Source organism: Peromyscus leucopus, chromosome 4 (genome assembly GCF_004664715.2).
Source record: "Peromyscus leucopus breed LL Stock chromosome 4, UCI_PerLeu_2.1, whole genome shotgun sequence".
Classification (NCBI taxonomy): Eukaryota; Metazoa; Chordata; class Mammalia; order Rodentia; family Cricetidae; genus Peromyscus; species Peromyscus leucopus.
Window position 1 is genome coordinate 7,763,704 of NC_051066.1, and position 18,529 is coordinate 7,782,232.

The 18,529-nt window shown below is 50.5% G+C and overlaps 1 protein-coding gene across 3 annotated transcripts in view; it reads right to left on the reverse strand.

Moving 5' to 3' along the window:
* Nucleotides 1-669: 669 nt before the first annotated feature.
* Fubp3 (far upstream element binding protein 3) overlaps nucleotides 670-18,529 on the reverse strand; it is a 46,776-nt gene continuing 28,916 nt past the window's right edge. Inside the window, exons 8-19 of one of the 3 annotated variants that reach the window (XM_028884659.2) lie at nucleotides 17,332-17,430; nucleotides 14,708-14,812; nucleotides 13,299-13,401; nucleotides 12,645-12,745; nucleotides 9,971-10,112; nucleotides 6,527-6,687; nucleotides 5,708-5,781; nucleotides 5,382-5,453; nucleotides 5,186-5,259; nucleotides 3,295-3,366; nucleotides 2,241-2,368; nucleotides 670-1,866 (exon numbers count right to left, since the gene is read on the reverse strand). In XM_028884659.2, the coding sequence (XP_028740492.1) occupies nucleotides 1,858-1,866; nucleotides 2,241-2,368; nucleotides 3,295-3,366; nucleotides 5,186-5,259; nucleotides 5,382-5,453; nucleotides 5,708-5,781; nucleotides 6,527-6,687; nucleotides 9,971-10,112; nucleotides 12,645-12,745; nucleotides 13,299-13,401; nucleotides 14,708-14,812; nucleotides 17,332-17,430 (1,140 nt within the window). In that variant the 3' untranslated portion in view covers nucleotides 670-1,857. Of the gene's footprint in view, nucleotides 2,369-3,294; nucleotides 3,367-5,185; nucleotides 5,260-5,381; nucleotides 5,454-5,707; nucleotides 5,782-6,526; nucleotides 6,688-9,970; nucleotides 10,113-12,644; nucleotides 12,746-13,298; nucleotides 13,402-14,707; nucleotides 14,813-17,331; nucleotides 17,431-18,529 lie in introns of all 3 variants that reach the window. The other 2 variants (XM_028884658.2, XM_037204581.1) reach the window with 2 other exon arrangements.

Consider the following 18,529-nt stretch of genomic DNA (forward strand, 5'->3'; position numbering starts at 1 on the left):
ACCTGAATTTCAAGCCAGTTGCCTCCAAAAGGTGATAGAAAACAGCCAGCAAAGCTGCCTTTCCCCCATCAGGTCCTGTGGTCAGGCCTGCAGTGGGACTAGGGTGGGTGCGGGTAGTCCCCTTCTGTTTTCAACAAAAGGCCTGCATCTGCTGCTGTCCCACCTGAGACAGCAGAGCACAGGTGAGTGGGTCTGGAGTATGCAGCAGCCAGGGCAAAGAACCCAAGAGCGCACACTCGGCAGGGTCTGTGTGTGTTTAGGTGAGTGCGTGCCTGACTATGGGGCTGGAGGGTGTCAGGCTCAGGATGGGGTGCAGCCCCACTGGGTCCCCTCGGACACCACACCCTCCCAGGCCCAGGCAGGACTACTCACTCATTTGCTATGACAGGGAAGACTGTTCTTACTGTGGCCCTTAAGTCAAAAGATCTTGTGCGAAGCTACACCTAAACACCAGATTGGCTTCAGAAGTCACTGTGCACCAACAGGTCAGGCTGATGGAGGCAAGGTGACCTCAGCTAGGAAGTGAAAGAGCCAGGGGCCAGCAAACAGAACAGACGAGAACACTTTGCCCACAAGGTGTCTTGTGGAAATTTTATTATATAGAGTGTAAAATGAATTGTCAGTCAAATAAAAAGAACACCTTAAAAAAACAAAACAAACAAACATGCATAACATTTCCAACTGCCTTTTTAATAGTTAGACATTTCAAGCATTGTAAGGAAAAGGAGAGAACTGGAAACTGTAACTTGAGCACATTTCAAACGGAATGTTCCTCGGGGTCAATTCAAAATGCAAGAAAAAATAGCTTCAATTCCGTTTTTCTTTAAAAATACATGTTATCTGTACAAGATACACTACAGTAAACATTGGAAATCATATTATCCCTTTTATTAAATCAAAATTATTTAACTCATACTGTGGTTAATACTAGATTTATTTATTTATCTAGTTAATTTGACAAATATTAAGAAAATATTTAAAAGAAAAAAGCAAAAAACACCTTGGAATTAAAAAATAGTTACTACATTTTTATATGGTTTAATGTCCACAGTGTTTGTTAAAAGTTATATTGAATTTCTTTTAATATTAAAAATAACAGTATTTATATTTCTGAGAATAGAGAAAGGCTTTTTGTTTTTAAAACCAGCTTGGAGGTCTAGACATACAACCGCACCAGGTGACAGAGACGGGCAGCTTACATGAAGGTGGACTGCGTCTCTGCGCTACCCTCAGAACGCTAGAAATGACACAACCCCAAACGCCCCTCCCGCATACAAGGACCCGTCTCAGCTCACAATTCACATCATTAATTACAATACATAATAGTTCAGCTTAAAAAAAAACGCAATAAAACTGGACAGCCAAGATACAAGTAATTAGAAGTGAAACACTTAATGAATTTACATTTACGAATATTTAAATACTGCTTAAATTTTTTTAAAGAATTTGTTACAATACCACCTAAGACTTCCAAGCCATTTTTTCTGTTGCAACAGAAAACAGAAACAAACAAACAAAAAAAAACTGTAAATAAAAAGACACAAAAATAAAACAAACCCATCATTTGATGAAATGTCGAGACTCTGAGGAGAATTCGGGCACCTGAGCTCGCAGGTTTGCTCAGAAGAACCCCAGAGCTTACACATTTGAAGTGACAAAGAATCATGACACAGAAATTACCAGCAATGTTTAGTAACTCATTTTCCCGATTTTTAGAAAAATTCTGTTAATCTAAATATAGTGTTTCACAGAACAAAACAAAAGTTCTTCATTGAAAGGTTTGCAAATCTAAAAATCTCTGTAACAAACAGGTTTTCCTCACACTGATTTCGGGGAAGAGCCGCTGCGGACGCCCATCTACTGCTCCTGTGGGGGAGGGAGAGGGTCAGCCCCAGCACCGGTCCACCTGATGCTGGAGCCTCCCACAAGGCCTGAAGGCATCAGGTCCCCAGGAAGGTGCCCTGAGGGATCACCAGGCCCTTCCCCCTTGAACAAAGGCCCTGGCCCTTCAGGGGCAACTACTGGAGTGGCCCTGGAGTTCCCTGCGAATGCAGGGAAAGTCCAGCACTTACTTATAGTTGGGCTACTAAGGCCCAGAGCTGTAGAGAGCAGCACCTGAGCAAGCCCAAGGCGGGGACAGAGGGAGACAGAGGAGATCCCCACAGGCCAGTGTGCTCACCGAGGGACTAGGTAAGCACAAAGGCTGGGTGGCATCATGGCACTGGGGACTGGCTACAGACCTGGCTGTGGGCCTGAGCCTGCCCTAAAGTCTGCCCGTAGAAGGCGGCCTGCTGCCTGTAGTACTCGGCCCAGGCCATCGTGTAGTCCGGTGGGGAGCTGGTCTGTGGGGCGGCATTGGTGCTATGACCTGGATGACAAAGGACAGCAGTTAAAGAAAGCGGAGGGAATAGAAGGCCCCTTTTCTCGGGCCTTGAGGCATCTGCTTCCCCTGGACCACTGCTGCCATTTGGGGCTGCAAAGGTGCTTGCCATATAAAGTGCTGTGGCCTTCTGTCGCCAGCCTCTGCCACAGCCCACCCAGAAGCTACACTTCTACAGGTCTCCCATACACCAACTGCCCGCCCAGCAACTCTGGGTGCTAGAGAATCAACACAGCCAGTGGGGAGACAGTGCAGTGTGGCACTCAGATGGGGATGGGGGGGTTGGTGTTAAATCGGCCCTGGGTACCTGGAGTGCAGGTTGATAAGTTGTGGGGGGACAGGCTCCTGAACTCCTCCACACCCCAGTAAGGGGACCACCTGACACCTGCCTGTCCAGTCACCAGAGGAGCTAGTGGCCCAGAGAGGACTCTGCCTCCAAGTCCAAGCAGCTTCTGACAGCCTTAACCTGGGCCTTCCAATTGGCCAAGTGATTGTTCTAGGTGCAAGCTATTGCCAGGGGAGCCCTACATCAGACCCAGAACTGGCTTCAACTGGAATAAGCCCAGGCCCTTTGCTTTGGCAGTCACTCAGGGGACACTTGGGTGTCGGCATCCCTCAAGCCTGACTTGGTTCCTGGTGTTGTAAAGAGAATGGACTTCCACAGCAAAGACAAGCTGCCAGCACCCAGGGAAGGAAGCGCCCTTTCCTGCACTGTGACCTCTTGCCTGCCCTGACATGGCCCCCGGGAGACTGTGAGGACAATACAACCAGCAGCCATTGGCCATATCTGGCTTCCTCTGACAGGGCATGGGAGAGAGATCAGGAGGGCACCCAGATGCAGTCCCAGAGGGGTGTAAACCAGGTGACACTGGACAGCAAAGCCACAGCCGGCAGTGTGCGGTGGCTGCACTCACTCTGCTTTTTGTAATAGTCCTCCCAGGCCTTGCTGTAGTCGGGCTGGCTGCTCTGTGGCTGGCTCTGCTGGCCTGTGCAGAGAACAGAGAGCAGTCAGGCCTTGCTCATGGACTCCCATCCTGCCTCACTTAGGCCCCAGCTGGGAAGCACAGTTATCACTGAGCAAGGCTGCAACCAAGGTTACCAGGAGGCAGGGCTGGAAGCCAGTCTTCTTAGAGTCGCTGGGCCTAGTTCCCAAGGGACAGTCAGGCCCCTCACGCTCCACTACCGCTCTGGACAAGGAAGGTGAGAGGGGTGGGGACTCCCTGCGGCATGAAGGCACAGGTCTGGGGTTTGAGGCCAGAGACACACGGTGCATGCGCCAGGGGCAGAAGCAACAGGCACCCAACTGGGATCTTTCTAGTCTTTCTTCCTGGGAACAGCACAGAACTCTAGGCACCTTCTTCTCCACTGTTGGCAGGGGAGGCAGGAATGAGGAGATCCCCAGTGTCAAGGCAAGGCAGCATTAGGCTCAGGGGCAGGTAAGCAGAGGGATAAGGCAGTGAGGCCAGGGACAGCGCCTTTGGTGTTGAAGGGTTCACCAAAGCCCTTCATCTCTTTTCAGAATCAGTCTAAGGCAGACAGAGGAATGTGAAGAATGTGCCCCTCAACACAGCTCAGCAGGGTGCCTTTTTTGTTGTTGTTTTTCGAGACAGGGTTTCTGTGTAGCTTTGGCGCCTTTCCTGGAACTCACTTGGTAGCCCAGGCTGGCCTTGAATTCAGAGGTCCTCCTGCCTCTGCCTCCCACACGCTGGGATTAAAGGCGTGCACACCACCGCCCGGCAGAGTGTCTTATTTTTGCCATGCCAATGAGCTGCAGCCCAATGGCAGGGAAAGGCCCACTTGCTGAACTGCAGGGGAGGACAGCTTCTGTTCCCCGCTGCAGTGTGGGGCTATGCACAGGACTGCTTCCTGACCTGTCTGGACACAGGCAGACGGGTGCAAGTTGCCAGCCTTCCTTCCTTCCTCCTGCTCACCACCCACACCAAGGACAACCCACCCGGTGTCAGGTTCTGCTGACCCTGACCCTAGTACTCCGTTTGTGGGGACGGGGAGAAGCAGCTTTCCTCTCAGGGTTTATTCTGGGAACAACAGGGCGGATGGAATCACAATCTTGCCATCCTCCTGCCTGGGGGAATGTACAGAGCACAGCAGTATTGACAGCCCAGCACTGTGAGGACACCAGTTCCACAAGGCAAGGAGAAAGCAGAGTGCTGGAGAAGCTGAGAACCAGGAACCCAGGGCGACAGAGGGGGGCACTGTCAGGGGCACCCGCTGACAGGGAAGCACTGCCACAGTCTGAGAACATCAGAGCACATCTGGATGTGGAGATGCGGAGGGAGAGGGCTGAGCACTGCACAAGCCTCCTCTTTGCAGTAGCTTCCTGGCCAGGGAGCCCTTAGCCGAGACAATTGTGTTGGTGTCCGCAGAAGTCCAGGTGACAGAAAAAGCCCTTTTCTAAGTCACTGGTGAGAAGTAAGGTCACCTTGACAAAGAGACTGAGTGAGAGGAGTCCTCAGCAGGGCAGGAGGCTGCTTAGGAGAGCAGAGCCCAGGGAAGTTCTAGGCTGCAGATTGGCCCTCAGAAGAAGATGGAGACAGGAGAGACTCTTATCAAACCACACCCACCGTCACTTCCCCCCTGCCCCAAGCTCTGAGGAGGTCCTGTGAGCCAGGGAAAGCAGCCTCACCTTCCTGTGCATTCACACATGCTAGGTGTGCTGGGCCCTTCTCTGGGGAGGAGCTGAAGCAAGAGCGAGGCGGCAGAGCCCCTCACACCCCAGTTCCCTGGATCTGTGAGCCTCAGGAAGCCACCTTGGCACCCACCCTCACCCCCCTGTGAGTCACTTACTTGGGACTTGTGTGGGCTGCTGCCAAGCCTGGTAAGTGCTGCCCCAGCCCTGGGTCAGAAAAGCTGGAGGGCCACTGTGGATGACAGAAGAGTCCTTCGTGACAGCACGGGTCACACACCCTCCCCCTGCTTTCCGACCATCCTCTTTACTGACTCCCTCACCCTCCGACTGGCAGAAGGATGGGTAATCACCTACCTCACAGGGGTGCTGTGGGGGTTCCCGTTAACTTTAGCAGCGATGTTGGGGAAGCCCCTGGGAGGAAAGGCGCTGTAGGCAAGGGAGGAGCATTGTTGATTTGCAGGAAGGGCGGCCCTTTCAACACCCTCCCCTCTCCCCAGGCAGTGTGCTCCCTTGGGAAGACGGAGCTCTGAGGCTTTACCCTGTCTGGTCAGTGGTCTACAGAAAGGAGAGGAGAGCACAGTGCTGCCCCTGCCCAGGACTTGAGTAAGCACTTCCCAGGAGCAGGACAGAGGAGGTTAGACAGGTAATGGCCTCCGTCAAGATGGAGGCAGAGGACTCACTTTTGATGTGGCGCAGCTGGTGGCTGGCTGAAGGGGTTCTGTCCGAAGGCTGCAGGGGCTCCGAGGCCGGCACCCTGTGTGAGCACAGAGGAGCTCTCACCCCATGCACCACATGAGCGTGCCCTCCGCCCAGGCCCGCCCAGGGAAGCCCACTCTGGGAGGCAAGTCAAGTGAAGGAGACAGTTCTGCGCTCACACTAGCTTCCTTCCCCCAGCAGACAGGGTCTGCAGTGGTGGCCCTGCCCCTCAAATGACCAAGACCACCACACAGCCAGTCCTGGCACCACCACGATTGCCCTGGCATGTCACCCTGGGGGAGGACCAACCTGCTTGACTCTCCCGTCAATTTAGGCTGGCCCAGGGCTCTTTCTGCCATTCTACGTCCCCATTGAGGTGAGCAGTGGCCCATCTGTCCTCCATCAACACTCCCTTTCTTTATCTGCTTTGAGGTGCCTGAAACTAAAGCCAGAGTCAATGAAAGCTGCCTGCAGGGCTGGTGGCCAGGGTGACGCCTGAGGGAGCCGGGGGCAGTGTTGGGGAAGACTGCTGTCCGGCTGCTCATCTATGCCTGCAAGGACATGCTCGGAGGGCTGACTGCTGGAGCCTTGGCCAGTCATGCCACAGGCTTCTTTGATTGCATCTGAGCCTGGCATTCCCTGAGCCTTGGACTTTCCCTTTGGCAGAGGAGAGGCTGCCCCCATGTGATGCAAGGATGGAAAGGCACAGGACGCACAAGGTTCTGGGGGAAAACAGGTACCTTGGACATCCAAAAGCAAATCCAGCTAGTATAAGCCAGGTGGGGAAAGGCCCGTGTACGTACGCCAACTTTCTCATCTATGAGATGCCTGGCCACCTCGATCTGCTGAGGAGCGCCCCTGATGGTAAATATCCGCAGGTTGGGGTCGGTGTTAGGAGGGGGGTTCCGCTGAAGCTCCACATGTGCACCTGATTGCTGGTTGATGTTTTTGATGTTCTCGCCCCCTGCAGGCAAGAGATATAGTTGATTGGACCAGAGGTGGCTCTGAGTCTGCATGGCCTATGTTTTGGGGAGGCTGGGAGGTGCATGCTAACTCTTGCCCACAGATAGCCACTTTCTTCTGCTTACTGGACAAGGGCCCTGACAAAATCCAGGGCTTCTTGTTCACAGCACTAGCTATTTGGAATGAAGATGACCGTTTGGAGCTGGACTGAGGCCTGTGGCCACAGGGCCTATAGAAGGGTCTGGGCCCAAGGCCCTTGGATCTGCCTTGAAATCCACCCAGAGTCACTGCGAGAGTAGAGACCTGATGGCCCTGCCATACACAATGGGGCCTCCAGCCTGGGCAGGGCTGCTCTCCCTCCACAGGTCAAATGGGCGGCCACAGGCCCCACCAATGCCTGGAGCCCACTCTGGCCTTCAATACCATACCCTGTTCCCTCCTGGGTCCCTCTGCCTCGGTGGGGGATGGGTCCAGACAGAAGCGGTACGGGGGGGGGGGGGGGGGGGGGGAGGCGGGGCACAGGGACTAGATGGAGCAGGGTGAGGAAAGTTAGTTGTTCTCTCTGAAAACCGGCAAGTCTCAGTCTCTTCATAAAATGTGTGGAACAAAAACTCCACCAGCCAGGGAACAATGACCCAATTCCTGTGAAACTTCACAGAACTTACAGGTCCTACATCTGTGGGAGTGGAATATAGCCAGAACACAAGGAAAACCTGGAGCACAAGTCTTACAAAACTGAAGAAGAGAAAACGTTGACGGTCTGGTGGTGTAGCAGAGCAGGGAGTCCACGTGCTGTGCTGTGCTGGGTCGCCCTGCCCACTTCCAACGCAACCCAGCTTGAAATGACAGGTGTAACACACTCCAACCTTCCCTACTGCCTTAGCAGATCAAAGGTCATCTACGCATATCACCAAGCGATGTGAGGTGGCTGTGGAGGAGGAGGAGAGCAAGGGCAAGCTTTGTCTTATTTCACCCCGCAAGGGTCACGGAACAAGGACGGAGGTGAGTCTCGGGCAGCCAGGCTCGCGGAGGACAGACGAGGGGCTGACAGCCGAGAGCTGGCTGCACCGCCCAGTAGAGCTCCTGGGCCCTCTTCTCGAGGCTGGCACCCTTCATCATCTCTGCCCCACGCAGAGAGAGCAGCTTTGTTCCCAATCAAGCTCTGGAGATCCAACGAGGACAAAGCAGCAGCAGGGACCATGACCGCAGGCACCTGCACCCATCTAACCTCAGATGGCCCCTGGCCAGCAGGCAAGGGCAAGTGTGCCCGAGACTGAGGACTGGCAGGCTCCAAAAAGCAGCCCACCGTGGCCAGGCCGGCAGCCCAGGATGCTCTGCTGGGGCCTCAGGAGCATGCTAGTCGGTATGGAGGCCCCGCAGAACTGCACGGGGCCAGAAGGAGTTAATTTAAGTTCATCGTCCTTCAACATGAGGTCACTAGTTTGGCGCATGGTGGCTGTCTTGAACTCATTCAGCAGCCTGCTCCATTCTTCCACCTGATGGGGAGCAGAAGTGACCCACCAGCGGCTGGCTGGATGTGAAATCGTAAAGCAATTAATCAAAGCTGCTAAAAGGCCTGGCTGACAAGGGCAGGGCTGGCCAGACTATCTGTCAATGTTGCTGTGTTTATCATGGAAATCCAGCAGGGGCCCGGGAGGCTGTCCAAGGGCAGAAGCCCGGGAGCTCTGCCTGGCTGCCTGGGCTCTCTCCTTCAGCCACATGCTTTTCCCAAGAAAAGGAAACCGCTCACATGAAAGATCCTCTCCATGGCCACCTTAGCTTGTAGTGGGTCCCAGATTGTTAGTGAACACAGCGACAGGGTGCCAGCCACCACTTCACTCTGTTATCACTGTCCTCTAGGCCCTACCTGGGTGGCTTTGTGGAGGATGGACAATGATACCACACACAGATGGGGTGCTTCTGTCAGGGTTTGCTGAGACACACTCAAATGAAAATATCACTGACAAGATGGTTTTCAAAAGGCCAAGACACCTATATCTGATCCCCTATCTATAGGTACTGGTAAATGTGATCTCTTAGTACTGTCAACGGGCTGGGTGGGGCGTGGGAGGGTGTGAGAATGTCTACCATTCTAAGTAACTAGCAGGATCAACAATACATTTAGTAGCGTGTACCAGAGAACAAAAACAACTACTCCATTTGTCATCAGGCCGCAATTTCAGCAAGAGGAGGGGTTCTCAACCTGTTGGTTATGACCCCCAACAGGGGTCACATATCAAATATCCTGTGTATCAGATATTCACACTATGATTCATAACAGTAGCTATGAAGTAGCAATGAAATAATTTTATGGTTGGCATCATTACCACATTAGTAATCTAAAGGGTCACAGTGCTAGGAAGGTGGAGAACCATTGACCTAGAGGCTGAGACAGGAGGGTCACAAGGCAGAGGCAGTCTGGTCCAAACCAAAATCCTCCTTCATTATTCTTACCATCTAATAATCTGAAAGACATGGATACAATGGAGTAATATCTCGAAAGAGCAAACACTCCCCCAAGGAGTGGTAACTACAGATCGGGGGTGGGGGTGTGTCTGTGGTGGTAATACCCACTTAAGCGCCCAAGGTCACACGGGCAGGCGGGTGGGGTTAAGATCTGCTGATGGAGACAGCCCAAGTCACATTCCCTGTAGTAAGAAATCTGAGGGACTCTGGGGAGAAGTCATTGTCTCCCTATGCTGTCTGTCAAATGAATAATGAAGGAAAACACAAAAGAGCCAATGTCACACAGACGTCCTGTCGGTAGTCAAGTTCAGCTCGGTGCCCGCAGGGAGACCAGCCAAGTCTAGGTGGTCCATGGCCTACTCTGCCCGCTCTCTCCTGGCTGACAGGAAGGAGGGCATTGTGCAGGCAAGAATGAGGCATTCCACCCAATGCTCCAAATTGCCCTCAAATGTCTAGCATCAACTAGCAAGCCAATCTCTACTCCTCTCACAGGCTGTCTGCATTGCTGAAAGCCTAGGCTGTCCACGAAGAGCCAGCGGCCAAATCCAGTGAGGGGAAGGTGACACCCATGTCAGAAAGCACTCTGTGGAAGGCGTGAGTGTTGGTGACTTCTCAGGGCCACGTTCATTCCAGTCTACAGACAAGGCCCTCACTCAAACAGGTGCTTTGCTTTTTTTTTTTTTTTTTTTTTTTTTGTCACTCCATCGTGACAAGCCAAGTCAGGGACCCCAGAAGATGCCATGAATACAGGGCTGAGAGTTGGCTTCCCCTTCCTTGAGCAGCTGCAGGGGACAGAAACCCTGACAGTTGCCTCTTACCTTTGCCAATTACAAGGCCACATTTATCAGCTGGCACTGTGTATGTAATTTCCTGGACACTACCAGGAGTGCCCAAACTCCAGTCCCCACGGCCACGGCCTCTTCCTCTAGCTACCGCCAGGCCTCCAAGGCCATCTCTTTCCTGGTAAGGAAAAAAGGTGACAGTGAGGACGTCTGCCATGCCATCAGCACATCTCCCTTCTCTGGTGACACCAACACCACACACTGGACCCTCAGCACTTCAGACTTGAAGGCTCGAATTCAGAACAGAATTAACCAACACTTGGTTATAAAAAGATACCTGTGGGCACACACAGCATCCACACACCTGCCTAAAACCGGAAGCCAGAAACTCTGGGTTGAAGCCTGGGACTGCCTACTTTTCATTACAAGGCCCTCAAGATCAGGCTTTACTCCAAGTTGAGGCTAACTCATGGTGGGTCTGTCCGAGCATAAAATGGCTACGAAAGAGCTACCAGTAGCATCTGAGAGGGGCTAGAGGGGCAGTGTGTGACTCAACTTCTCCACAAGGCTGTCAGAGAGCAATGGCCAGCAGAAAGGGTCACAGGACTTAAGGAAAAAGTCCTTGGTTTGGTGGGGTAGCTCAGTGGGTAAGGACTGCTGTCCCTGAGACTCACCTGGGGGAAGGGAGACCCAGATCCTCAAGTTGTCCTTCAACTGCACACACAGGCCACGGCATGCGAACATGCACATGTAATAAGTACAAATGTAATTTAAAAAAAAAAAAAGGCGGTCTTATTACCAAGAAGGTGTAGAAGACCCTCAAGAGTGACCTCTTAGGAAGGATGGTGGCAGGTGTCTATAACCCAGAGAATTAGGGGGACAGGCTGAGGGACAGAGGGACCTACAACGGCTGGCCCAAGGGTGGTGTGTCGGGAATAACGGGAGTGGCAGCGATGGCAACAGGAGACAGCAGGCCTCACGCTGGTGTCAGGGAAGCAGCTCCCACACAGTGAAGCAGCACCTGCTGACTAGGAAGACGGGAGGCCTGACAAGGAAGCATGCCTTCCTGAGGGTTTCTGCTCAGACTCTGCCATGGGCAGCCAGCTTCCCCAAGACGGACATGAGGAAAAAGGTGGCTCTGCAGCTTTCAAACTTACACAGAAAAGGTGTTACCGTGTTCAACCCTAAGAGACCACCAGGGTTCTGGTTAAAACCCAGGCCTACCCTGGTGATCAGGGACTGAACAGGAGGTACACATTTACAACTGAGAAGTAGTCCTTGACCCCTGAGACTGCTGGCGGAGCCTCCAGGCACCTCAGAACTTGCCAAAGGTCATGAGCTAATGGACAAGTAGGTAAGATGAATTTCGAAACTCTGCCCAGTCCTTTGTCTCTAGTTACTGATATGTCTTCACTCCTGCAGGCCTGGAGGATGTGCTAATCTACCACATGTGCTCCCTACCACACGTCCTCAGGTTAACAGATGCTACTGACAACATGAAAACTCACCTACATTCTAAAGGCAAGCCTGGAACCAAGTATAAGAGCAGGATTAGGGGAACAGATCTCCAATCAATACTAGAGAGGCTGAGGCAGGTGATCTTTATGGCGGATCACCATATATTCGAGGCCAGCCTGTGCTATAAGGCTAGGCCCTGTATCAAAATGGCCCCCAAAACATCAACAACAGCCAGGCGGTGATGGCACATGCCTTTAATCCCGCACTTGGGAGGCAGAGCCAGGCAGATCTCTGTGAGTTCGAGGCCAGCCTGGTCTACAGAGCGAGATCCAGGACAGGCAACAAAACTAAACAGAGAAACCCTGTCTTGAAAAACCAAAGAAAGAAAAAGAAAAGAAGGAATGAAGAGACAAACAAACAAAAACCCCATCATCAACAAAACCCAGGTGTATGAAGACATGGTGCCATCAGGGATAGAAGAGGTTCTGCTCTATGTCCTAGATTCATTCCATGTTGGTTGGTCTTATATCATATACACCTGACTGTTGGAAACAGGCACTCTGCCATGACACTGTCATCTACCAAGCTCATGCTTCAGAACCACATAACTGGGGATGGAAAGATGCTCAGAGGACCCAGGTTGTTTTCAGCACTCCAGTTCCAGAGGATCCAACATCCTCTTCCACCCTCCATGGGTACTACATACACGTGGTACACACACATGCAAGCAAACACTCATACACATGAAGTAAATATAATTACCCAAACAAAACAAAGTTAAAAACAAATTTAAAAATCTCAAAAGCTTTATGTAAATTTGCAATTTTGTACTGGGCTATAATTATAGCTAGGGAGCATATGACCTATGTGCCACAGGTTGGACACAGCTGCCGGATAACGAAAACCTAGGGTATGTGAGACGGCTTGCTCTAACAACCAAACCTAACAGCTGAATTTGATCCTCAGGACACACATGATGGAGTCTCCAGAGAACTGATTGCCACTTGCATGCCATACCATGTACACACCACACATATAAATAAATGCGCGCGCGCGCGCGCGCGCACACACACACACACACACACACACACACACACACACACACTAAACGTGTAGTGAAAACCTAAATTCTGGGCAATAAAGGCAGGGGTTACAAATCAGCAAAGAAAAGCACCAAGGCAGGAAGAGGCAGATGTGGAAAAATCTCCAATTAGGGGCCTGAGTGGTCAGAGCACCATGGTTCTGGACCCACCTGCGCTGTGAGAATGAGCTCATTGATGATGTGCGCTGCATGCTGACACCGGTCTGGAGGGCCCATGACCTGTGCTGCTCTTTCTGGACTAATCCCATCGTCTGTGGAACCAAATGAGAGAGGGTAAAGAAAAGCCTGAGATCACACAGCAAATAAAATCTCATCTCCTCACATCTGAACTCTGGGAGCAGTGTGAGGAGGACTGTGTATGAGTGTGCCTTTTTCACACGTGTCAGAGTAACACCCAGTCACTGTGCAAGCACAGATGACCCAGCCCTTGGGAGGCTGAAGCAGGCCAATAACCAGCTTTAGACCAGCCTAAGCAACACAGTAAGATCTTCGGCCCTTCCATGAAAGGTTTATCCTTCTTTGTGATATTAAATTGTCTCTGATTTGCATTAAATCAAAATGGTACATTTTGTAAAGAAATCTTCACTTAGCAAAATTACAAACTGAAAATGCTTCATAGTGTGTGTGTGTGTGTGTGTGTGGGTGGGCGGGGGGGGGGGGGGTTAAGAAACCACAGGCCAGAAAGATCAAGCCAGAACACAACCAAGGAAGGGCACACTGACTAGGAAGGAAACGGAGATTGACAAAGAGAAAGAAAATACACATGGTTAACACAGCCCTGGGTAGATCTAACACCAAACTAACCTGGTTTGAACTGGATCCTCACACCAGCATCATTCTGGATCTTTTTGATCATTTCTCCATTTCTTCCTATGACAATCCCAACAGCAAACCTAGGCACAGACACCTAGACAGACAGACAAAACCATCAGAGCTTCTGCAAATATGGCTTTGTAAAGACTTAACTTCTAAAAAATTCATTTATTCTAATTTTATGTGCGCTGATGTTTTGCCTGCATGTATGTCTGTGTGAGGGTGTCAGATCTTGGGAGTCAGAGACAGCTGTGAGCTGCCACGTGGTTGCTGGGAACTGAACTCAGGACCTCTGGGAGACCAGTCAGTGCTCTTAGCTACTGAGCCATCTCTCCTGACCCAATTTACAATTTTTAATTGTGTGTGTGTATGTCTTGTATGCCTACAAGTACAAGTACCTACTGAGACAGTGTGGAGCTAGTTACAGGTGTCTGTGAGCTGTTGTGTGGGTGCTGGGATCTGAATCCAGGTCTTCTGGCAAGAGCAGCTAGCATTCTTAACTGCTGAACCACCTCTCCAGCCCCTGGCCTTTTCTTTTAAAAGGAAAGACTTTAAATAAACCACTTAGTTTTTATTATAGTGCAATTTTGGAATTAAAATAAAGCATTTTTTTCCTTATAGAACAATTTGTGATTGATGATTATGAGTCTGTGAAACTGCATACAAATATATGCCATTGGCTCTACCTGTGGCCTTTTACAGTCTTTTGTTTTTGATCTGTAACTGTGGTAAAATGCACAGGCCATAGCACCTGCTACTCAGTCATTCAGAAGTGCAGAGCCCAGTGGCCTCAGACGGAGTCATGATGCTGTGGAGTGACCAGCAGCACCATCTAGACCCAGTGCCACTGAACAACACCACTTGCTTCTATTATGTTTTCTGCCTGACTCCACCTTGTCCAGAGTGCCCACTGTGAATCTAGCTGAAGGCACTAGGTGTGATGTTTGCACAGTGTGGCATAAATGAAAATTGTAGGACAGATTTTGATAGCATTCCATCTCATCAATAAAACAAGATTCCAGGTTTGATATAATCATAACACATTATCACTGTGAAAACTTGGATTTTGGCTCCTATTTAGACATCAACTTAACCTTTAAAGCAAAACTGTGAAAACCAGTGGAATGACCTGCCCTGTAAGGCAGCTGGTTTTCCATGCTTGTTTCTTTGTACCCTTGAGCAGTGTGTGTACTCTTGAGTTTTGAAGATGAGAAAAACTACATAACCAGTTTGAGGCTAAGGAGCTGAGAGAAGTGTGACCAGTGGTTTTAGTGACATTCTTTTTTTTTTGAGATAGGATCATATCACTATGCAGCCCTGGCTGGCCTGGGCTTGTTATGTAAACCAGGCTGGCTTTGAACTCAGCCTTGTTTGCCCACTGACCTGTGGGTCCAGCTCACCTCTATACTACCTCCTCCTGCTCTGGAGGTGAAATCGCCACGCACACCCCGAAAGTCAGCCTGGTCTTTCTCTCGGATGATCTCTAGGACCATTTCTCTTGCTTGCTGCAAAAACAAAAAGTACCAATGGGGAAAAATTCTGGAAAAAGACAGCACCGGATGAAAAGCCAGGATCAGGGTCAGGATCAGTGTGACCCAAGACTGTGAAGGCGCTCACTGCTGACAAGGATGAGAGTCTTGGGGGACAGCTACTCTAAGGTTCAAACTCTAAGTGTCACCTACTCTACCTGCAGCTGGGTCAACACAGCTAAGGAGAGTGAGTGAAAATCCTTCCAGTGGCCCCAAGTGTTTCCAGCAGAGGCTCCTTGAGCCAGAGGACAGACAGAAACAGGCAGCACAGGCCATAGACACAGCTCCTGCCCTCCGAACTCTTAGATCTTGGCTTTTATACATGAAGTGCTAGGGGTGGAACCTAGGACTATGCACAATCGTAGGCACATGGTATATGGCTGAGCCACACCCTAGGCCCAGCTGAACTGCAGCAGGTACCGACCTCTGATTAAGATGGCATCATAGGCCGGGTGGTGGTGGCGGCGGCACATGCCTTTAATCCCAGAACTCAGGAGATCTCCATGAGTTCGAGGCCAGCCTGGTCTAAAGAGTGAAATCCAGGACAGGCACCAAAAACTACAGAGAAACCCTGTCTGGGGAAAAAAAAAAAGACAAAAGACAAAAGATGGCATCACAGACCTGAAAGCACGAGGCAGACCCTACTGCCCTCTCCCAAAGGTACATGCATCTGCTCACACCTGTTTTTAATAACAAGTGGACTCAGTGCTTGCTTACCCTGCCTAGGACCTCAGGTTCAATGCCTAGGACTGCAACCAAACAAAAGGAAAAAAGAACTGAAGACCTTAAAATCACAATTATTTCCCTGCAGATTTAAGAAGAAAGATCAATAAAATAGGGGTGTTTTCCTGAAGAAGACACTTTCCAAGAGGCTGGGGATGTACATGTGTGTGGAGATCTAGGTTCAACCTCTAGCACTGTGTCAACTGCGACACAGTGGCTGGATACACCTGGAAACTTGACCGATGCAAAGACAAGATGCAATCGGATCGTGTACCTATCTATGGTCTGTGTTGGCAGGAGGAACTTTACACCGTGATTTTTAAGAGAGGGTCTCTCACTGGCCTCGAGGTCTCCAAGTAGGCTAGGCTGGCTGACCAGAAAGTTCCGAGGATCCACCTCTCTCTACTTCCCTGAGCTGAGATTAACAAGTGCCATCCACACCTAGCTTTTCTTTGGGGATTGAACTCAGGTCCTTACGCTTGCTTGCAAGGCAGTCAATCACTTTATCCATTAGATCATTTCCCTGACCCAGTAATCTTTTTTTTTTAAAAGATTTATTTATTATGTATACAGCATGTATGACTGCAGGCTAGAAGAGGGCTCCAGATCTCATTATAGATGGTTGTGAGCCACCATGTGGTTGTTGGGAATTGAACTCAGGAACCTCTGGAAGAGAAGTCAGTGCTCTTAACCTCTGAGCCATCTCTCCAGCCCCCTGATCCATCTTATTTTAAAGAAGGCTGGAAGCTCTGGGGAGGAAGGGCCACTGGGAGCCGCTGGCCTGAAGGAAGGGAGGGAGGAGCTACAGTGCTGCCAGCCTCCCTCCCACCTAGCTTTCCCTGGCCACCCTGTGCAGCGAGAGCAGCCGAAGGAGACGGGAGTGACTTGGAGGGACTGGCCAACTTCACTGGGCCAAAGTCCAATGCTTTTTGTTTTGGTTTTTCGAGACAGGTTTTTCTGTGTATCCCTGGCTGTCCTGGAGGCTCAGAGATCTGCCTGCCTCTGTCTCCTGAGTGCTGGGATTAATGGCGTGCACCACCACTGCCCAACTCCAATGCTCTTAAAGAAGCACGACAGGTTAGATGCAATAAGGAGACAGGCTGCAGATGACAGAGCACTAGCATTAACCTGACAACATACACCCACAGACACTTACATTTCTGTCCCAGTAAGAGGGAGTGTGCAGCCACAGGCTGAACTCTGCTTTCCCAGTACAGGAAGCTGTGCTGAGGGCAAACACACCTGGCACTTGTTTTCATCTGCACCTCCAGCTGGCCTGGGTTTAAGCTGACCACAGCACAGCAAGGCTAACAGTACACTTAATCTGGGTTACCCAGTACCACCTGCAACATGAAAACTAGCGCATGCACTGTCCCAGGCAGTCGTCTGTTCGTATGTGGCCACATCTAGCCAGTGGCTTTGGCACTGGGCACAGCTAGAAATTATATCTCCATCACATTTCCCCAAAGATGTACCACCAGATATCAACAACCACTTGGGTTAGACCAGCAATTCTCAACCTGTGGATGGAGATCCCCTTGGATAGTGGTGGTATTGAATGACCCTTTCATAAGGGTGGCCTAAGACCACCAGAAAACACAGATATTTACATTACCGTTTATAACAGCAGCAAAATTACAGTTTTGAAGTAACCACGAAAATAATTTTTGGTTGGGGGTCACCAGAACATGAAGAACTGTATTAAAGGGTCACAGCATTAGGAAGATGAGAACCATTGGGCTAGACAAATCTAACCCACAAGTTCTTCTTACCTGTACTTTAAATGGATCTCCAGTGATGCGGAGAGGCTTGTCTGCTCCTGTGGGCAGTGGGCCATCCTGGATCATGACCATTTTCACACCTGTCCGCTCCTGTTGGGGAACATGCAAGCACACAACCCTCAACGTCATGGGGAAAACGCATGATGCCTCAAGAAGCAGGGCTGGGCCAGTTCATCCTAAGTCTGCCACACTTTACATAAGGTGATGCCTTCTCCCCTGGACAGGCTTCGGGACAAAACTCCAATGTGCCCATCCTCTTTACCCATGTCCGGAGTATCTGAACTCGAGGGTGCTGTTCCTACTGAGAGCTACACATGAAGTATGTGTTCTGCTTATCATTAACTGAGGACAACCTGTGCCCACCATGCAACCAAGTGCTGCTGCCTCCCAGGCCCAGGAGAAATGGGTTCTCAAACCACCCAGGGGTCCAGGGCTAACCGGCTGATATGTGGGTTCTGTGACATCAAATCCCAAGCTTTTACAATTTACCCAAGGTTTTAGGAGGCCTTCTACAAATCTAAGGCTTGGGGTATAACACACAGGGCATCACCTACAGCTGTCAAGTCCCCGAGTTCTGAAGTCAGCTTAGAACTCAGTAGAACATGCACTCAAATGAGTAGCTCACCATTCTCGGGTCAGTGTGGCGGCATGTGTTTGGCTGGGGACATATACACTGCCTTAGCTGGACATGTTCAATCTCAAACATTCTTGACTAGAGGTTCTGCAGCTGAGAGCGGCCTCTTCATTGTGACTCTGACTACAGTAAGGCGGTCACTCCTCTTTCTATAGACAAGGACTGTGAGTACTTGAAAAGTAAATGAACACTTTTGGGCTTTTTGTTTAAGGTCTCTTAATGTAGCCCTGGATAGCTTGGAACTCACAGAGATCTACCTGCTTCAGCCTCCTGAGTGCTGCTAGGATGTTGGGGGAAGGCATGCACCACAACTGGGTTTTTAGTCTGTTCAACTATGTAATTTTGAGATAGGGTCTTACTATACATAGCCCAAACCAGCTTCCAACATACATTCTTCCCACTCAAGCCTCCTAAGCGCTGAGACTCCAGGCCTGTGTCACCATACTTAGCTATAAATGAACTCCTCCCCCAAGCCAGTGTCTCATGAAGCCAAGGATGCCCTCAAACTCATTATGTAACCTAGGCTGGTCTTGAACTCCTGATCCTCCTGCCCTC